General features: G+C 37.4%; 2 protein-coding genes across 7 annotated transcripts; one reads left to right on the top strand and one right to left on the bottom strand.

Moving 5' to 3' along the window:
• The first annotated feature begins 40 nt into the window (after positions 1 to 40).
• On the top strand, positions 41 to 17,341 carry Pten (phosphatase and tensin-like protein). 6 transcript variants are annotated; one of them, XM_069059475.1, is made up of 6 exons: positions 41 to 340; positions 415 to 677; positions 4,446 to 4,697; positions 9,339 to 10,282; positions 14,871 to 15,021; positions 15,610 to 16,112. In XM_069059475.1, the coding sequence occupies exons 2-6, from the start codon at positions 632 to 634 to the stop codon at positions 15,729 to 15,731; spliced, it is 1,515 nt and encodes a 504-aa protein (XP_068915576.1). In that variant the 5' UTR covers positions 41 to 340; positions 415 to 631; the 3' UTR covers positions 15,732 to 16,112. The 6 variants fall into 6 exon arrangements, with proteins under 6 accessions (XP_068915576.1, XP_068915579.1, XP_068915575.1 ...); XM_069059478.1 differs by lacking the exons at positions 41 to 340; positions 415 to 677 and adding an exon at positions 889 to 1,012; XM_069059474.1 differs by lacking the exons at positions 41 to 340; positions 415 to 677; positions 15,610 to 16,112 and adding exons at positions 1,844 to 2,000; positions 16,260 to 17,341.
• Mettl14 (methyltransferase like 14) lies at positions 17,107 to 18,816 on the bottom strand. The gene is made up of 3 exons (XM_069059491.1): positions 18,611 to 18,816; positions 17,962 to 18,560; positions 17,107 to 17,912 (listed from the first exon to the last, which is right to left on the bottom strand). The coding sequence occupies exons 1-3, from the start codon at positions 18,674 to 18,676 to the stop codon at positions 17,405 to 17,407; spliced, it is 1,173 nt and encodes a 390-aa protein (XP_068915592.1). The 5' UTR covers positions 18,677 to 18,816; the 3' UTR covers positions 17,107 to 17,404.
• Positions 18,817 to 18,849: the final 33 nt, after the last annotated feature.

The following is an 18,849-nucleotide window of genomic DNA, read 5'->3' as shown; positions in this document are numbered from 1 at the left end:
GGCAGCATGGAGCGGTGTTCAGTCATCGTTTCGCAATTTGAGTAAAATGTCAGCTCGCGTGATCCGGTCGTAACGAGAGAATTCGACAGGAAATTGCGGTTTCTTTTCGTTCGCTACGAGAAAATTACGAAATTCCCGGTCGCGCCGACGCGCCATCTGCCGGACGACAGTCGCCGCTGTGCAGTTGCCTGCACTGAATCTGTGTCGAACGAGCGAATAGTGCCGTAAAAAAGACAAAGACATTTGACAGTGCTACTGATTTTTTGCTTAAAAATACCCAAAATCGCCCCAATTCCGCCTGGAGGACGTGTCCATCGCATTCGTCGACCGAGCAATGGGGGTCAGTGTGTGATGTCGGCGATCTGGACCGCGTTGGAACGCATGTGTTTTAATTATTCGTGTGTACCTTCGCAGGCACCGTACTCCCGTTTAAAGGGCCTCGCCAAGGGGCTGAGCCCGGACTCGGCGAAGGCTTCGCCCCTCGCGCCCTGTGATGTGATTCCTCCCTCGGATCCAGCCGTGAATTAGTGGTGTCTCGGGCAGTCGCGATTTTTTCAATGTTACCAACATTGCTAAATGAACAACATCAATTTATAAACATTTTGCAAATACCACAATTACAAAATCTTTTATGGGGCTGTGCTCCAGTTGTGGCAAATCCAAGGACCGATTTAAAGGTAAGGCCGTTTCACCCCTCTCCCACGCTCTTGTCAATGTCACCGATTTGTTTGTACAGCACGGCCCAACGAAGTCCATTTAAATCGGACGAAAACCGTGATTTTCGCAAGTGACATAATATCACTGAGATAACGTTACCTTGAAGGTCGCAATATGTAAATAGTTCCGCTTCTGCTCGTGTAAACAATTTTTCGCCCCCCTTCCCCCCTCACCAGCTGCGGTGCGGCCCTGGAAAAGGGAGAATTCTTCGGAAGGGTTGTCAGCTCGGGCCACACATGCACGTGAAGGTCGTTCTGTTACCGGGGATGCAAAGGGCCAGTCAAGGACGTCCTAGGTAAATGATCCGGTTTCCATAAGGAATTCAATGGAGTTTTAAATTGTTTATAGTGCCGAGTTATTTATAGGCGATTTCAATGGATAATTTGGGAAACTTTCTTAACACGTTCCCTCTTTATCAGAGCGTACGGAAAAACCTCCACGGGCCGATTTTCGTCCGTCCTCGTACTTCCAAGAATTAACGATTTTTATCTGAAGCGATAGGCGACACTATCTCGTTCGTAGAAGACCTGTCTGTCGTATGAATTCACTACTTTCCGCTGAAAAAATTCGGCTAATTCGGCGACACAATCCGGCAACCGTGAATGCGGTTCATGGCCTCATTGTGACATTAAATTCGAGCGGCGTTGTCAAATCGCCCAAAAATATCCGATTTCACTATTTTCGATTATGGGTCACGCACAGGGCCTCCGCAGATCATCAACTCCAGTTTTCAAAATGTCCCCGCACAAGTGCAGATCTGTCGTCAGTCGTGTTTTGATAACGTTTTCCGGTTTCGATATTTGGGTCAACATTGATTTTTTTTATCATCCGACGAGGTCCACCTAATTCGTTTCATCTCGCACAATTAATACGGCCACTTTCTAAATTTATTGTTGCTTTTGATGGAAGGAAAGTGGTCAGAAAGACCGTTTGTCATGCGCTTTGGCGAAGACTGTTCGCTCATCATCTGACGCAATAACACCTAGGATTTTTTCATCCTTTCGGATGGAACTGACTCAAGTTCCACTCGCTTGATTCATCTTTCATTGAAATCTGTGGTCGCTGGAACGAGTACTACGTAGATAAAAATTTGTTCAACGATGAAATAATGTACCAGAAATTTGAGAAAATGTTGTGCAATCGGCTATATTATCGCTTGCAAGTTAAGATAGCACATTTTATTCGATTCGGGGTGTTTGATGTATTATTTTTAGTATTTTTATTCGATGCACATCGTGTCGCGTTAATCATGTTCGCATTCGCTCCAACAACACTGTTACAAGGTTGGTAAGTCGTAATTTGAATATAATTTGTTTCTTTTTGAATCACTCTGTATATAAAAAACTGTACCTATATCAGATAAATTTTTTTCACGATTACTCAAACTGGTCGTTAAACCCGAACCGGAGTGCAATGAGCCCTAAATGGATATTCTTATCTTAAATATTATTTGTAACAATAATGTAATTATATCAAATGATTAAGTTGGATCTCCTGATAATAAGCAAAGACGTTTTTGCTTGCGTAGGACAAGGATTGTCAACGTTTTTTCAAATACACAATATTTTTTTTAGTCTAGCGTTTCCAGCGACAATTTGGTGCCAGTGCTGGTGTAATTTTGGATTAAAAAATGTAATTGTTAATAACATGTATTACAAAAAGTATATGACTAAGAGCGGCATCGAAAGTGAAGTATTACCTAACTTGTTGTTAATTTGTAAATTACATTGCTATTGGACCGTGTCCATTCATCTAGGAACCGTTCTCAGAGCAAAATCGTTCGGGACAACTGTCCTAATAATGACACTTACAGCTGGCTTAAGTTAAGCCGTACGTTTTCAAATCTTTTGTTCTTCGCAGTCGCTCTTCATACATTTGAATGAATGATGTGGTACTAAGTATACAGGTAAAAAACATTTGAATCTCAGGTTTAGACGGTGAAAGTTGTAATTTCTGTTGAAAAGGTTTGGACATAGGTGCTTTTTTTTGCTCACTATGTATATTAAGCTCTCATAGTTGTCACATTATTCATCTCCTGACTTATTCGATATCTACATATCAAGTTTTATCTAATTATAAGAGTGAACAATCGATTCAAGTTTTAATCAATAAATCTATTTCAAAAGTTGAATGTTCTGCGTTACTCCAGCGATAACGTTTTCAAGTTTTTGAGTGCTCCTGTCCGTACATTTGTAATAACAGAACAGATGTATCGCGCGTTCAAATGAAATCCGGGACTGGGGAGGTGTTGGAAACAGTCAATTGTTGTGCTTTTTTAAAGTGTAGATTAATTGGAGCATGTTGACAGCTAATCTAAAATTTAGAGCCAAAACTTCTTTCTTTGCAATGTTTTACATTAAAAATAGAATAACTTAACGATTTCTATTCTCGAAGCAAATATCTAAGGGCACCCTTTGCTGAAAACAAGCTTGTTCAATTATGTCCGGATTAAACATAAACAAATGTCATTCTTGTCAAACGGCGGGAAATTCAAACTTTCTACTGTTCTAACCGCTTTAATTTTTCCAACGCCTACTCAGCCCAGGACGCGCGATACTACGTTTAATAAAATTTATTTGTAATGTGTAGTTTTTTTTAAATGATTTCCGTTGTATTTACCTGTTATACCTATGGATTTTGTTATCTGAAGCGAACATTTACAACTAGTCAATGACCGGACTTTTTAATTATTGGCGATAAGTTACATTAGTTTACGTAAGAAAATGAGTAGTCAAAATTTTGGATTAAAATTTGGGTGATTCGGTGATCAGAAGATAAAGTTGGAACGCACGTCATCTGGTTTAAGTCGACCAATGTATCGTATCAGCTGATCAGAAACAAATTATACCGATTTACAAATCGTAAATCTTCACTGTCATCGATTTTGATTGGTCGATACGAGAGGACGGATTATCTTTTCGTAAAATTTGTACCGCCCAGATTGTGAAGAATGTCAGAAAATTGTGCCACGTGGTTTGTCAGGAATTGCACCCGCGCGGCGAGAATTGTACTAAATGCATAATACATAGTTAAATTATGGATTTTCCACTCTCTTTTTCCCGACAGATTTGTTGCAGAAAGATAAAGCAACAAGCGATTTTCACGTGGTTTCGTTGTGCCCAACGGCTTTTCCACATTTGCATCAAATAAAAACTCCCAAGGACGTTGCAGGTTGATGCAACTAGAAAAAAAAAGATCAAATGTGCGAATGCAAGAAAAAACGTAGAATTGCCGGAAAGTTTGGTGAAAACATGGCATGGGTCACGTATCATCCTCAAATATTTGCACATAATGTAATTCCTTTTTTTCCTTCGATAATTAACGCGATCGGTGTGTCGATCGGTCAGTGGTTGGATCAAAATCTGCCGGCGAAGAGGTCGCGGATTTGCGTTGCATAATCTGGCCGATTGTAATTAGGTGGAATCGTAAAAAAACACGACAAGATTGACACAAGGATAATAAATTTACAGAGATGATAAGATAACGACAACGTCTCATTCGGTGGGGGAGGAGGGCTCTACTTAAGATTAGATCTGCAACCGATACCGAAGAAGTATTGCATTTTTGGTGGTGTGCCAAGACGTGTTGCGGTCAAAAAATCTCGCGTTTATTCATTTTCGGCTTTGTGTGTCGTACACGAACGTGAGTGTCGCTGATTTTTCTTGTGTGTGCGATTTTTTAATTTTTTTTTTTTTTGGTTTGTTGACAGTGTGTCTCGTTGTTTGCAGATAAATCGTCGAAAATATGTGGCCAACTACATTCGGTTGTTACACCTCTTCATGTGTCACATGAACCGACCAGCTCGAACAATCTGAACGGGCATCTGCCTGTCCCAAATCACGCCAACACGACTGGACCACCGTACCCGACGACGATGGCCACCTCTTTCCCCAACATGAACATCACCAACCCTATACGGGGGTTGGTCAGCAAGAGGCGGAATCGATACAAACAGGACGGGTTCAATCTGGACTTGACTTGTATCCTTTTTTTGGGGAATTTTTGTGGAGAGGACGAGGTGTGCGGATGCGGTTTGCTGGGTCGCGAGTTTTTGCGGAAAGATGGGATGTCGGTTGGTTTCGAGTGTCGAAGGGTTTTTTGGTTGATGCAGTGAAAGTGTGATAGTTGTATAATTCAGTGACTGATTTGAGAAAATCAAAGCGGGTCAAGTAAGTCAGTCGCTGGCGAAGTAGTCAGTTTTGATAATACTTAAATTGAAATAACTGAACAATTTCTGTTGAGAAGGAATTTTGAATGTCTTGAAAATGGCTTAATAAGAATTTTGGTGGAAATTTAGTTTTGAAGATAATTCTAAAATATTATTGATATTTTTTGATAAAAAATTGAAGGTAACTTTACACTTTGTTTTGTTTCTTAGAAATATAATTATTATATAAAAAGGGGGCACGGTATCGAGGCCGAATTTTAGTTTATCATTACGGATATTTCTATCACGTAATGACAATTCCTTTGAAAGCACTATTTATATTATCTTTTTTTTCGCATTACGCCCACTTTTTACACGACATCCATGTCGAAATGTGTTCATTACGGATTTCAGACAATACTGAAGTCAAGTAATAGAACTATGAAGTATTGAAGCTATGTCCCACGTTTCCATTCTTTTTCAATTTCTTCAAAAACCTCATTTCCCACTTTTGACGTTTAAAAAAATTAATTAGATTTCATATTTTTCACAATACTGGTGATTGACAAGTTAAGAAGTTTCAGATGGATACACTTTCTATACCTACTTTTCCAATATTTTAATATTTTTTGAGAGAGTCAATTTCGCTATTTTGTTTCCAAGTTTGTAAACAACTTTGAAATTATTCTGTGAATTAAAAAAAGTTAATTTATACCCAAACAAACCTCGCAATTTTCACCTTTAGTGTTAACTAAGAATTTAAGAACAAAATTTATGGCAGCTGCAAAGAATTTTCCGAATATGAAACATTTACCTACACTACTTTTCTACGTTTTAGAATTTTCAAGATTATTATTTTTCGTTTCTTTTTTAACGATTCGTACGGCTGCGTTATTAACATTGAGTTTTTCGAAATTGTGATTTTTTTCGTTTTTTTTTTTCGTAAGTGCTTGTAAACTTATTAAAATTAGTATAAAAAATAAACTAATTAGTTAATAATTGACAAGCCAACCAACGCAATCTTCAGGAGAAATCTTCATTTATTGCAAATAATTTTCAGTGGATGAGCCTTCCATGGCCACTTCCTCAAGATTTTCGGTGTATGCAGTTTTTTTTTTGTTTTACTTAATTTGTTTTACTTAATTTGTTTTAAACTAATTTGAGGTTATTGCACCGTTTAAAACTAACTTAAAAGGAAATTTATTTGAATTTTATGACCGAGTTTGTTGTGTGCAGAAGATAACAGTACTCAAACTGCAAAATACCAGAACTGCATTGTTGTCACTTCGTGTCATTCTAGTGCATCTTCTTTTCTTTCTTTTTTCAGTGAAAAAAAATAATTTTTTTTTTCACTGACCGGCACAAAAAACGACTCATGATTTCTTTATTAAATGATCTTGAAATTATATTTGTGCTTATTTTTCTTTATAATAGTTAAATTGGGATATTTTCAATGATCGGGAGTGCTAGGGTCACCATGGCAACTGAATTGTTTTGTTTAAATAAATTATTAGAAAATTTGCACTACATTCATGTTGTGTTTTTGTCGGTTGATTTCCGTGTTAAAAGATTTAATTTGACAATACGAGATACTAATTCAAAATGCTGTTCAAATTTTGGCAATTTTTCATAACATAATTTTTTTTCTAAAAAATTACTTTTATTTTTGTTTCATTAAAATTTTATTTGCTGTGTTTAATGTTTTGTTTGTCGGATATTCTTTGGCAAAGAACAACTTAAATAACGCTTATCAATACAACATGATATAAAAAAAAATCTAAGACAATGAATTACTTAATTATATTACATAATAAAATTCAAAGTGAGTCGTTTTTTGTACCGGTGAGTGTATCTATTATTTTTTAATGTGATTCCTGGTGAGTCAAATTTTACCACGATAAACCCTATTAAAAAATTAATAAAAATTACGAAACGTTAGGGTTACATTTATTCCCTTGATATGAGGCTTCAAATGTATGCAGTCAATTTTCTCACTTCATTTAGAGTTATGCAATAAAAAAAAAATCGATTTGAGCAAAAACAAATTTTTTTTCGCACACGGTCATAATTCACAATTAATTCAAGGAACACATTTATGAAATTCGCATCAAAAAAAAAATTAGTTTTTGAATTTTTCCTATTTTAATATTAACGGCGAAAAATGGCCAAGATTTACAACTAAATACAGTGTCATAATTTCATAAATAAGTAACTCATTGTTGGTAAACAGCCAATAAACATCTGTTGAGAACTTTTCTAGTAATTCTAAGTCCATAAAGGGGTACCATAAATAACCTTGTTTTGTGGAAGTGATCGCTCAATTTAATAATAAATCATAGCTAAATTTTGCACTTCATTTTGAAATCCCATTTATTTCAAAAACCGGTAATGTTTCATGATTTCAATGACACCAAATTTTTCCTAAACGTTTGAAAGAACCTTCAGTGAGAGAGAAATTATGCAAATTAATGTAGGGGTTATTGAATTAAAACGAAATATGTACCTGTTGCATTAAAAAATTTGAAATTTTTACAGATTGTTCTACTACGATACACAATCATTCCTGAATTTTTTGAAAATTCTTAATCGATTAAAAGTGGGTGTTTTCGATTGGGCAAAGGGTAAAACTTGACCCACCCATCAAATTTTTTTGAAAAAATAGTAAAATGCTTGTGATTTTGTTGTTGTTGTGTTGGCAACATGGTGTAAGTTAATGTTGGTATACCCGATTGCCACAGTCTAATATGTGAAACAAAATTCTCATTACTACGCTTTATTTTTACTTGTTTTCACAAATTCCCATTTATTCTTCTTCAACTTCAAAAAAAAAATGAAACAAAAAACGTTGACAATGATGAGGCTTACACCACCAATTGCTCAGGGATGCCAACCTACCAAATTTACTTGAATCATTTATAGCCACTTGGTAATCACATATTGTGATGAGTGCAGATATTTTATTTTTTAGAAAAAAGGCAAATTGTTTTTTTCTTTTTTTTTTCTCATTTTAACTTATAAGTGTCCACTTTTTTTGATTCATCAGAAAATTCTAAAGAAAAAAACAACGATAAAGTTTCACGAGTACCACAAAGGATAACAATGAGGTCATTATTTGTCTTAACAGTTTTATGTGGTACAAAGTTTTATGTTTAGTTAAATATTAAAGCCGAGAAAAGATGTCGCTGCAGAGGGATGTAATAATATTATCGATCGCATTTAATAATTCAATTTGCTTTTAAATTTAATGTATCCACTGTTCAATTAAATTTCCTGCTAAAGTTGGCGTTGAAGAATTGATTGTGAACGCACCACTCGTGTAAAAACACAAACAAAGCAAAAACTGAGGTAAGGTTTAAACGGCTGATGCGTTCACAATCGACTCTTCAGCGCCGACTTTGACCGGAAATTTAAATGAACACCCGATACATTGATCGAAGTCAAGAAATACTCAAACGTTAAATGTACAGCGTGATCAACAATGACTGAAATCTGTTGGCAATAAAACAATTGAAAAATGTTGGTGATTTTTTTTCTCGTAATTGGCCCTGACCAACTTGACACCCCATTAAAATAGTATAATCTGTTTCAAAGTCAAAAATCCACCACCTGAATTGAATTATGTTGGCAGAAAAAAGAAATCCCTAGAAGAAGTTTACTTTTTTTGGGTTGGCTCAACCTCCCGCCAAAATTTGACATTGAACTGTTGAGTTTATTTACGTAACAGAAAATAATTATTATGTACAAAAAGGTGGTAGCTACCATATCATACTTTTTGAGTAAAATAATAAAATGAGAATAAAAAACACGATGAACTACGACCAAAACGACTGTACAACAGTTTTCTTTCATAACCCTACTTTTTGCTGACACTTGCAGCACACTAAAAACAAAAGTTGGCGACGTTGTCGGTTGTATTTTCCAGGTAGAATGCACTGTTGGTGGATTTTTGATTTTGAAACAGATTATAGTTTATTTAACGAGTTCGTGTGTAAATTGGTCTTTTTTGGCATGAGTGGGCTAGTTTAAAACGCGAATGAAACGAGCGTTTTAAAGGCCCGCGAGTGCCAAAAAGAGCCCAATTTACACACGAACGAATTGAATACATTTTTTTGTTCGACAAGCTCCAAATTGCTTAAAATCTTTAAAATTAGCTTGACGTTTCGTATTGACAAGTTGTGACATTTATCAAAATCCGTTCACACAGGAGAAAATTCTCAAATTCTGACAGTGTCGAACAAAAAAAAAATTAGTTTATGCTATTAAAAAAATGAACCTTTGATGGTAAGTTTCAAATTTAAAACTTTCATTGTTACCAACAGATTTAGTCATTCTTGATCACGCCGTATAAAATAATGAATTGATTTGATCAATCGTTCTCTTTTAAAATAATGTTCAGTTAAAAAAAAATCAAAAACAAGACGATATAAAAATTTGTAATAATTGCGAAGTTGATATTTCCTTGACCGCCTCTTAGACATAACGCAGAACATCATCGCCATGGGGTACCCGGCCTCGAACATAGAAGGCGTCTACCGCAACCACATCGACGACGTGGTGAAGCTCCTCGACTCGAAGCACAACAACCACTACTTCATCTACAACCTGTGTTCGGAGCGCAACTACGACAAGTCCAAGTTCCACAACAGAGTACAAAGTTTCCCCTTCGACGACCACAACCCGCCCAAAATGGAGTTGATCCAGCCGTTCTGTCGGAGCGTCCACGACTGGCTGTCCAAGAACCCGGAGAACGTCGCCGTGGTCCACTGCAAGGCGGGCAAAGGCCGCACCGGCACCATGATCTGCTGCTACCTCCTCCACAGCGGCGCCTTCCCCACGGCCGACGAAGCCCTCAACCACTACGGCCAGGCGAGGACGCAGGACCGCAAGGGCGTCACGATACCCAGCCAGGTGCGCTACATCAGATACTACGAGACGCTGCTGAGGGAACGGCTGAAGTACGCACCGGTCTCGATGTACATCCGGGAGATGATCCTGAAGCCGGTGCCGTGCTTCGCGGGCGGACAAGGCTACGTGTGCTTCTCTGTATCCCAGCAGACGCTGCAGGAGCAGGACGAGCAGCACACGCAGAAGTGCACCAAACTGTACAAGAGCGGCATTTACGAAGTGAAAAAGGGTGTACCGAACCTGGTGATCAGTATGGACCTGTGCTTAGTGCTGAACGGTGACATCAAGGTCGAGTTTTACAGTAAATCGAAGATCGGAAGGAAGGAGAGGGTGTTTCAGTTTTGGTTTAATACGTTCTTTGTTGTGAACCAGGCGGATAATGCGAACGGTTTTATCGAACAGAACGGCAGTAGTGCGTACGAACAAACTTACGTATTGACTTTACGAAAAGACGAACTCGATATTGTTAATAAAAAAGACAAACAGAACAAAGTGTTTAGTGCTGACTTTCAGGTAAGTCGGCGATATTTTCATCGTACACTTCACATTTTATCTACCGATTTTGAGACAAGTTACTCGCGATATCTAAAGAATTCGAGAAAAGGCGAAGCACGTGAGAAAAGTATTCAAGTACTTATTAAAAAAAATCAACGAGCGTATAATGATAGATATTATTTAAAAGGATGAAAATTCCAACACGAGCCGGAGGCGAGTGGTGAAATCGTCCGAGTGAATAATCTGCCCGTGATAGAATGAAAATACGAGGAATGTGATTGGTCGACAGCCAATGTATTCTATCACCGGGTGTGGAATTGATATTATTCTTTCGTTGAATATCCAACAAGAATGCATTCATTCTTCAATAGTCGCGGAGAAAAAAAATTCTTTGACCTGCACCTTTCGAGAAACCTTGTTTTAAAATTGTCGTAAAAATTGTTTGATAACTGCACGAATAAATTAAAAGAAACTACCAAATTAGCTGTTACAGCAGCGCACAGCAAAAAAGTGTTCTTTACTTATGTGTTGCGTGGGGTCAGTTTTGTTGGCCTTGCATTATCTAATTGACCAAATTGTGTCAGTGTGCTATTAGCGAAGGTTAAGGGTGCTGTAATTATTAATAAACAATCACTGATTTAATCAGCAACTTAGTTGGTCCTCATATTTCATCTCTTCGCTTGAACGAGAGGATTACTTGAATTTTTTGATCAGCGCACTAGATGGACTTACAGAAAACGTCTCACTGACGTTTGACAACGCGGTGTGGTTATGTGGTATTTCCATGATATGCACTCTTCATTACGCGGTCAGAGTGAAAGAGTAGTTAAATTATAACTTTCCGGGAAGATGAGTTGAGAGAAACGGTCCTGTTTTCCAGTGACTACCAACAGTTTTTCCGATTGCCCTGTCTTTTTTTCCACAGTAGATTTTTCATGAATCTGTAAACACAGACCAATCGCAGGTTTAAATATTAATCACATATCATGAATCACTCTGTATAGTTGACCAGTCGTCTACTCCACTGACGCTGTACCAGTGCAAGCAGATTTGTTTTAGTGCAGCGAGAGGGACATATTTAGAATACAATAAAGCACTAAACTATTTTAATTTTACGTGTACCATTTGGAATGGAATTCTATCCTAATGTGGAATAGCGCCGTATTCAAGCCAAGGGTTGTTTTTAGAAATTTCACTCACACTCCCTCCCTACCTCGGAGCATTCCGCGACCAATATCTTTGTGGGCAAACCCCATTCACGTTTAATAAAGAGAAGAAAAGTTTTCACGGGAGTTTATGATTTTCAGTGTAATACGACGAGTAGTCAATGTTATGCCGATTATTTTTGTGGTGGTGTTACGAATGTCAACGGTGCTGGGATATGAATTGGACGAGTGCGTAGCACGAGCACGGAGCTAATTTTGCTTTCATAATTCAAATTTTATTACTATATGGAGTGACGCATAACAGGAGCTCTTTTCCAAAAAAACATGTTTTTCTGCATTTTTATGTTTAAATAAAAATTAGGAAATCTATTTTTATATTGAAGTTTTTTTTATACATGTATGATCAACAAAAAAAGAGATAGGGGGCGACTGAGGAAACCAAAATTTCTGCGTAACTTGATAAACTGTCACATGTCAATTTTAACATTTCCGTGAAATTTATTTAAACAATGATGGTCACTGGAGAACACTTTTATAACAGAAACCTTACCACAAACCGTACCACAAAACTTCTTTTTATCCTATAGCTGTTAGTATGATTGAAGCTACGCCGCAAGTTTTCAGAAGTTCTGTGTTCTATGGAACACAAAAAGACATAAAGGACTGTTTTGGCAGCCCTTTATGTCTTTTTTTTTTGTTGAAATATGTACATATTTCCAAAAATTAGAACGAATAATCGGATCATGTCTACTATTCTTTTTTTGTAATTCCACTGCATATTTTGTCTGTCCTCGTCATATCCCTCTACGGTCACTCCATACTTCGCTGTTTTCGGGAACAAGCCCCAACCACTGATTATTATGAGCATTGTTACAGATTTCTTGGGGCAACAAACCTTCTTTATACTTTTGTCATTTTCATTGTAGGTTGTAAAATTTTATGGTACTTGCAGGGCTTATAAATCCTATTTTACCACCAGCAGGTAATATTTTAAGCAATTTTGTACATTCTGTATATTTGAATTGTACGGCAAATGGCACGCGCCCTTCCCAACGTTTCCCAACCGTTCCAAATCCAATCATTGTGCCCGTTATTCGCTCATAATATGCAATAAAATTTTATTAGCTACAACGAAATTAACAAAAGTATACATAGATATTTTATTACACTTTGGGATGTGATCCATTAAAAAAAGACAGACTTCACCGAACAGTTTCTCATTTGTCAGTCGACTTGCACGTCCGAGGCAGTAAATGATGAAACAAACTCGTAGACACTCACTAAGCTTATTCTCAGATTTTTAACGGTCACGTGGCTGGACGTATATTGGTTTATTTTGTTAGTAGTTCTGCATTTACTAGAGTTTTATCTAGAATTTAGATGAATTCCTGTTTAAGAGAGAATTAAAAAAATTGTGGGAGATGTAGGTTAAAAATGTCGTTAATGCGAGCGCCTATTTACTGGTTCCTGCAAACTATCCATCGCATTTCATAAAAGCATAAGATAATAAAATATTTTTATTTTCTCTGAAAAAAAAAATCTTTTGAATTCATGGATGTAGTTATTAGTGGAGATGAAATAAAAATGAACGTAGGTATAATCTGTTTCAAAATCAAAAATCCACCACCTGTTGAATTATGTTGGCAGAAAAAAAGAAATCCCTACAAAAAGTTTAATTTTTTGGGTTGGCTCAACCTCCCGTCAAAATTTGACATTGAACTGTTTATTTATGAAAAACAAAAGAATTATTATATACAAAAAGGTTTTAGCTACCATATCATACTTTTTGAGTGAAATAATAAAATGAGAATGAAAAACACGATGAACTACGACCAAAACGATTGTCCAACAGTTTTCTTTCATAACCCCACTTTTTTCTGACACTTGCAGACACACTAAAAACAAAAGTCGGCGACGTTGTCGATTGTATTTTTGAAGTAGAATGCACTGTTGGTGGATTTTTGATTTTGAAACAAATTATAACTATTATGTATATCAAAAAAGAATTGTTACGCATTTACCAGTGCTATTGGAATTGCTAGAAAAATTCGAATGTGATAACTGATAACCATTCTCTGTCAAATTGGTACTTGTGCCAGTAAAATACATATTTGAAAGATAAAAAAAGTTATGAGTTGCAACTTTTTGCAAATTGATCAGAATGATGTACAAAGTGATCAGAAAGAAGACAAATCAGAGCTGGCGTTGCAAATTATCGATCATGTCATAGCGGAATTTTGCAGTGAACTGTCAAACAAACGTCAGTTTTAAAGCAACGGTGTCATCGTTAACCTTGAAAAAAGTTTTCGATTTCGGCAGTTTACGGACGTTTCCTGTAATTGTAAGCAATAATTATCCCAGAATAAGTGGTAGATTGAGTTTTATCATTGAAGATAATAAATAATAGATTTTTTGAGAGGTAGGCAATCAATAAAACGACTGTGTATAACAACTGTACGATCAAGCTAAGAAAGACATTTTGATAAAACAGAAGATGAGGTAGCTTGTTGCTTTGTTTTCTTGTTGATCACCTTGTAGAATTCAATAGCCAAGTGTACAAGATTGTCGTTGCAAGGGCAGTAGAATTGCATTGTTCATGTTAACCTTCATGAATAAATTAATTTGAAAGATAACTTAGCGTAAAAAACAAAAGTCAACTCGTAGATTGATTCGTATAGTTTCTGATTGTTATCAAATTTAAAGTGGGTTACACCTGTCAGTACTTTTTCTGAGTTAATCACGATCACTCGCTCAATGCTATTGTCACTCATTTCTCAATATCAATTTATGAATCAAGCTTTATAAATCACAAGTTAGATCTGTTAGTTTGAGATGTTGCAACTTAACTGGCCAGTTTTTTTTTAGGACGAATTGAAAACTTTGCAGCCTAAACATATGCAGTAGCTTCAACATTCTTAACCATAATCTTTAATAGATACAGGGTGTTATGGAAGTCCACGTAATAAATTTAATCAACAATAGAACTCTTTAATTCAAACGTTTTTTACATATTGATCTTTTTTTAATCGAATTTTTTTAACCACTAATTTGACACTTCGCTCATCAATTGAAATGAACGAGTGAGTGAAAATGTTTTTGTGCGGTAAAAACTTTACAGTTTTTTAAAGAAAGAACGATCGCTGCTCTAACACAAACAGTTTTTACTGTTTTTCATTCTCAATATTTTAATAGAGTAATTCTTTTTTCGTAATTCGTTATCAATTCAAATTATATTTAATTTTAACTCTGTTTTGAAGAATTTGCGGAAAAATGGTAACTTGTGACGGCATTTTTTGATCGTGCGGTAGAATTATTAGTGCATTTCATTTTGTGCAGTTGTCATCTTTTTTTTTGTTGGTCATTCCAAGATTCAGTCAAATGTCTGTTCAGTCGTCCGAGGTTTTAATATTCTGACCAACGGAGGTACGTTTCTTTTCCAGTTGACCCTTGTCCTAGAGAAAATCCCCAGGAACCAATCAAATTGGTCGACATACACGCAGGAAATTCCGCGTTTGTCGCAAGACACGCCGAGCGAAAGTTCCGAAGCCGAATGGTCAGAGATCGATTCAGCCGAAGAAGGCTGGGAAAGCGGTGAGTACACGACACTTGTCCGGCAACCCGTCCAAACTGAAAATTAGAAATTAAAAAAAAAAAACAAAATAGAAATTTGAAACCAGTGATGTTACTTATTGTTACATATATTGTAAGCGTCATTGTTGCCGTTGAGGAAAACATGTCTCTATCTGTTAAGAAAAAACAAAGTATTTATTTCATTAGGAATCTGATGTACCTAGTTTCGACGAGTAAAAAATGTGTTGCATAAGCTACGAAAATTTGGCTTTGTAAATCCAGATGATTCTTGTGAAGGCAGGGTGGTCGCTTTGTCGTTAGAAATAATCGTGGCTCGATCCTGACCAGCCTGTACATGCCACTTTGTGTACGCTTAGATCTGTTCGTTTTGGTTGTTCGAAAAAGACTTATTATTGTAACGATAGACAAAAATTTTATCGATATGTAATCGCCACCGTCATTATTATTTTTTGTATGTTATGTATCAATCGAAGTACAACGCTTGCGCAATCCATCTCATCCATTTCGTGTTGTCCGTTGTTATTAACTTCTGTTCTATTCATCATCTGCATGTCTTACTAATCTGTGTTTGGGGTTGATCTCATGCAGTCCTGGACGGCGAGACGATGGATCCTCGAGGTGTGGGCTACCGAATCTTGTCAGAGTGCGAGTTAGCTTCGCAACTAACAACAGCAAGCGGCGACCAACAACCGGAATTATTGACTGCATAATCGAACACTTGTGTATCCGTGCATAATGTACCAGTATTCTGTAGATTTTCCGTTTGTTACTACTACCCCGGGCGTCCCACACGGCTCGCATCCGAGACCGACTCTATTCTAACGCCGGACAAAACCAATAACGCCGAGTACAAAGAAGACAGTTTCAGTGAAGGCCCGACGCGGGGTACAGTTTATTAAATTGAACGTCGTTCATTTGTAATTAATTAATCGGTGTCAGGTTAGGGAACAGCGCCGTCTACCTCAAAATTATCGTAGGACAATCACCTCGTTTGCTTAGTGATTTAAATTTAATAAACTGTATTGTGTAAGCTCAACTTGTAAGATTGTATTTTCCGTTAACGAGACGATTAAAAAAATTTCGAAAACTTACCAGTTGGTTGTTCAATTTTTCGCTAGCCCCCCGGCCCAAGCGACGGATTCCAGGTAATTGATTTAGTAAATTGTGCTTGTGCTTTGTGTTTATTTGTGTTGTGTGTACAGTGTTGGGAAATCAGTCTTACTTAAATTTATTTCTAGGGGAGTCCACGTACCTGTGAATGGGAGGCTCGAAGGGCATGCATCGAACAAAAGTGTAAATATTGCATGTAAAGGAGGGATTGTGTCATTTTTTTTAAATCATCCATTCATCCGCTTGCTTCTTTAATCGAGAAAAGTTTAAAATCAGTCAAAACACGTTTTTTTTTGTTATTATGAGAGTACAAATGCTTTTTTGATCTCATTTCATTTTATCTTGCCAATGTTAGTACTTTGGTTACCGGTTATGATAAGATTTTTGCCATTTTTCCCCTAACCCCCTAACCTCCCTAGATTTTGGGGAAACTTAGAAATGAACAACACTAACCGATCGTGAACCGAATTGCCAGTACAATGTGAAGACTGAATAAACGAAGATATAATTTTAGAAAAAGGTAAAACAAGCGATTCAAAATGTATACGATTTTTCTCGTTCAGGCTTCAGTTCTAATTTTCCCTAATTTTTTATTATGTAAATTACAAAAAAAACTTCTCTCTTCCCTAGAAAAGGCTGTTAAATTATTTCGTTAAGACCAATTTGTATGCTCGAATAATTTAGTGTATAGTTTGTTTTTTCAATGTATTTTTTTACGTTAGGAAATACCTTTTTTATAAGTTTAAAATAGGAACTTGTTATTTTGTTTTTGTTTCTCAACGAAAGAAACAGTAATGTACTTACGACGCCAAATTTTGTTAATGTTTTAACTGATTTTACTTGATTTTATTGAAATCTCAAACCCAGTGTTTCATTTAGAAAATTACTTTTAAATACTTAACTGTTGTACCTGGTGCAACGGTACCGTGAATGTAAAATTGTATTATAAGGTTCAAAAAAAGAAAAAACAAAAAATAATGTGACTGCTTCATTATTTAAGCAAATTGAACGAAATAAAGTAAACCACTATTTTTATATATAAATACATAGTTCTATGGTTATTATAGTTTTTATATTGATATTGCTTATTGTGATTGTGATCCAAGATTAACATTATATTTTTTAAGTTAAAGATCTGAGAGAGCACTGCTAAATGGACAACTTTGGTAGTGTCATATATTAAAATCAATAAAAGCTTTAAAAAAAAGTAGCCACTCACGTTATTTAAAAAACCACGAGTCTTAAAATCGACCTTCGCAGTGTCCCACTACAACTAGCGCCCTCTGCCGCGCCCTCGTTGGAAATTCCCCCGGCCTCGCCCCCCCGAGCTGCCCTTGCCCTTGGGAGGCGGACTCTTGGGTCGCAACGCCTCGATCCTCTCGGTGCACCCCGTCGTTACGTTATTGTTGATAAAATAACTCGCGTAAAGGTCCGCATTGAAATTCGAATTGGTCAATTCCGGCCCGATCGTTAGCCATCCCGGTCTTATCGTACTGTCCCTGCCGAAAATGTGCAGACGTCGGCGCCCCAAACAGAAATGTTCAATTATGTGGAAGATCTCGACGGGTTTCTCCAAGCTACCGTACTCGTTCTCTTCCGATATTATCAAATCGATGTCGACGTTGGCGTGGATGAAGTCGCCGTCGGTGGAGCGCCGCACCGTGCCCTTGATCCCCATAAGACAATGCTCCTTCGTCCTCTGGAACACCGCTTTCGGGTCGAGATTTTTCGAATGGCCGGGATTTTTTATGTTCGTCCTGATCCAACAAATATCTTCGCACCTAAAATCGCAACAAATGAGTCTGGGGCCGATTCGTTGCGCGAATGTACCTTCGGAAGCCCCACTTCCGCAGACACACGCGGCCCATGTCCAACCCGTCGGAGCTGCCGCACCACAAAAATACGAAACTTCGTTGCGCTGCGACCTCGCCCACGTCTAAATTCATTATTTGGTCCCACGACCAAAACTGCATGTTTGTGGCCCCCATCGTCCTCTGGTACTCCTCCAACGGCGGCTCGATTAGAATCACGTCGAATTTACAATTTAGATTTTTTAAATCGTACGTCGACAGATCACACTTGAGGTACATTGGTGGATTGGCAGTTTGCTGGATAAGCTCATCTTTTAACTTGATTAACTCCCGCAATTTCGGGTACTCCTCGAACCGGTCGGCGAGGCCCACGTCGCGGATAAAATTTTGGGGCCTCTGACCGGTGTCGACGAAGTGTTGGCAGTAGTCGTTGTGGGGGTTGGAGGACTGCGTTCCTTTCAGAAACGTCGAGGAGTCTCTGTACACTAGTTCATTGGGGGTGTCTTTTTTGTAGTCGTATTTGTCGTTGTCGCTGTTGGTGGAGTCGGAGCGCCTCTTCGGGGCCTCCGTGGCAGTGCCGAGGACTTGTCTCAATTCTTCGGCGCCCGAAACTCCTAGCTGATGATCGAAAACAGAGGTAAACATAACCTCAAAGTCGCGTTACTTACTGTTTGCGCGAGGAGTTGCTTGCGCTTTCGCGATTTCTCCTGCAAATGCTTCAAAACGTCCCCCATTCTTACGTAATACAGAACACTAGACTATTTTATTTTATTTTGTCGTCACATTTCAATAATTACGAAATTAATTTGTAACAATGAACATTTAATCACATGACAGGTCGGGGCAGGTGTAGCTACTGCCAACAGTAATACGAGAAAAGTACTAGAAAAATCTTGAGCTCTCAAAT

The sequence above is a fragment of the Tenebrio molitor genome, chromosome 9 (genome assembly GCF_963966145.1).
Source record: "Tenebrio molitor chromosome 9, icTenMoli1.1, whole genome shotgun sequence".
In the NCBI taxonomy this organism is placed as follows: domain Eukaryota; kingdom Metazoa; phylum Arthropoda; class Insecta; order Coleoptera; family Tenebrionidae; genus Tenebrio; species Tenebrio molitor.
The sequence above is the reverse complement of the archived record's forward strand: the minus strand, read 5'-3'. Positions and strand labels throughout refer to the sequence as shown.

Excerpts from the sequence above, each read along its gene's own strand:
- Mettl14 (XM_069059491.1), bottom strand. The coding sequence starts at position 18,676 with ATGGGGGACGTTTTGAAGCATTTGCAGGAGAAATCGCGAAAGCGCAAG. Across the intron at positions 18,561-18,610 it reads AGCAACTCCTCGCGCAAACA|CTAGGAGTTTCGGGCGCCGA; the intron begins GTAAGTAACGCG and ends TTCGATCATCAG. Across the intron at positions 17,913-17,961 it reads CGGAAGTGGGGCTTCCGAAG|GTGCGAAGATATTTGTTGGA; the intron begins GTACATTCGCGC and ends TTGCGATTTTAG.
- Pten (XM_069059473.1), top strand. The coding sequence starts at position 1,847 with ATGTTGTGCAATCGGCTATATTATCGCTTGCAAGTTAAGATAGCACAT. Across the intron at positions 2,001-4,445 it reads TCCAACAACACTGTTACAAG|ATAAATCGTCGAAAATATGT; the intron begins GTTGGTAAGTCG and ends CGTTGTTTGCAG. Across the intron at positions 10,283-14,870 it reads TGTTTAGTGCTGACTTTCAG|TTGACCCTTGTCCTAGAGAA; the intron begins GTAAGTCGGCGA and ends TTTCTTTTCCAG.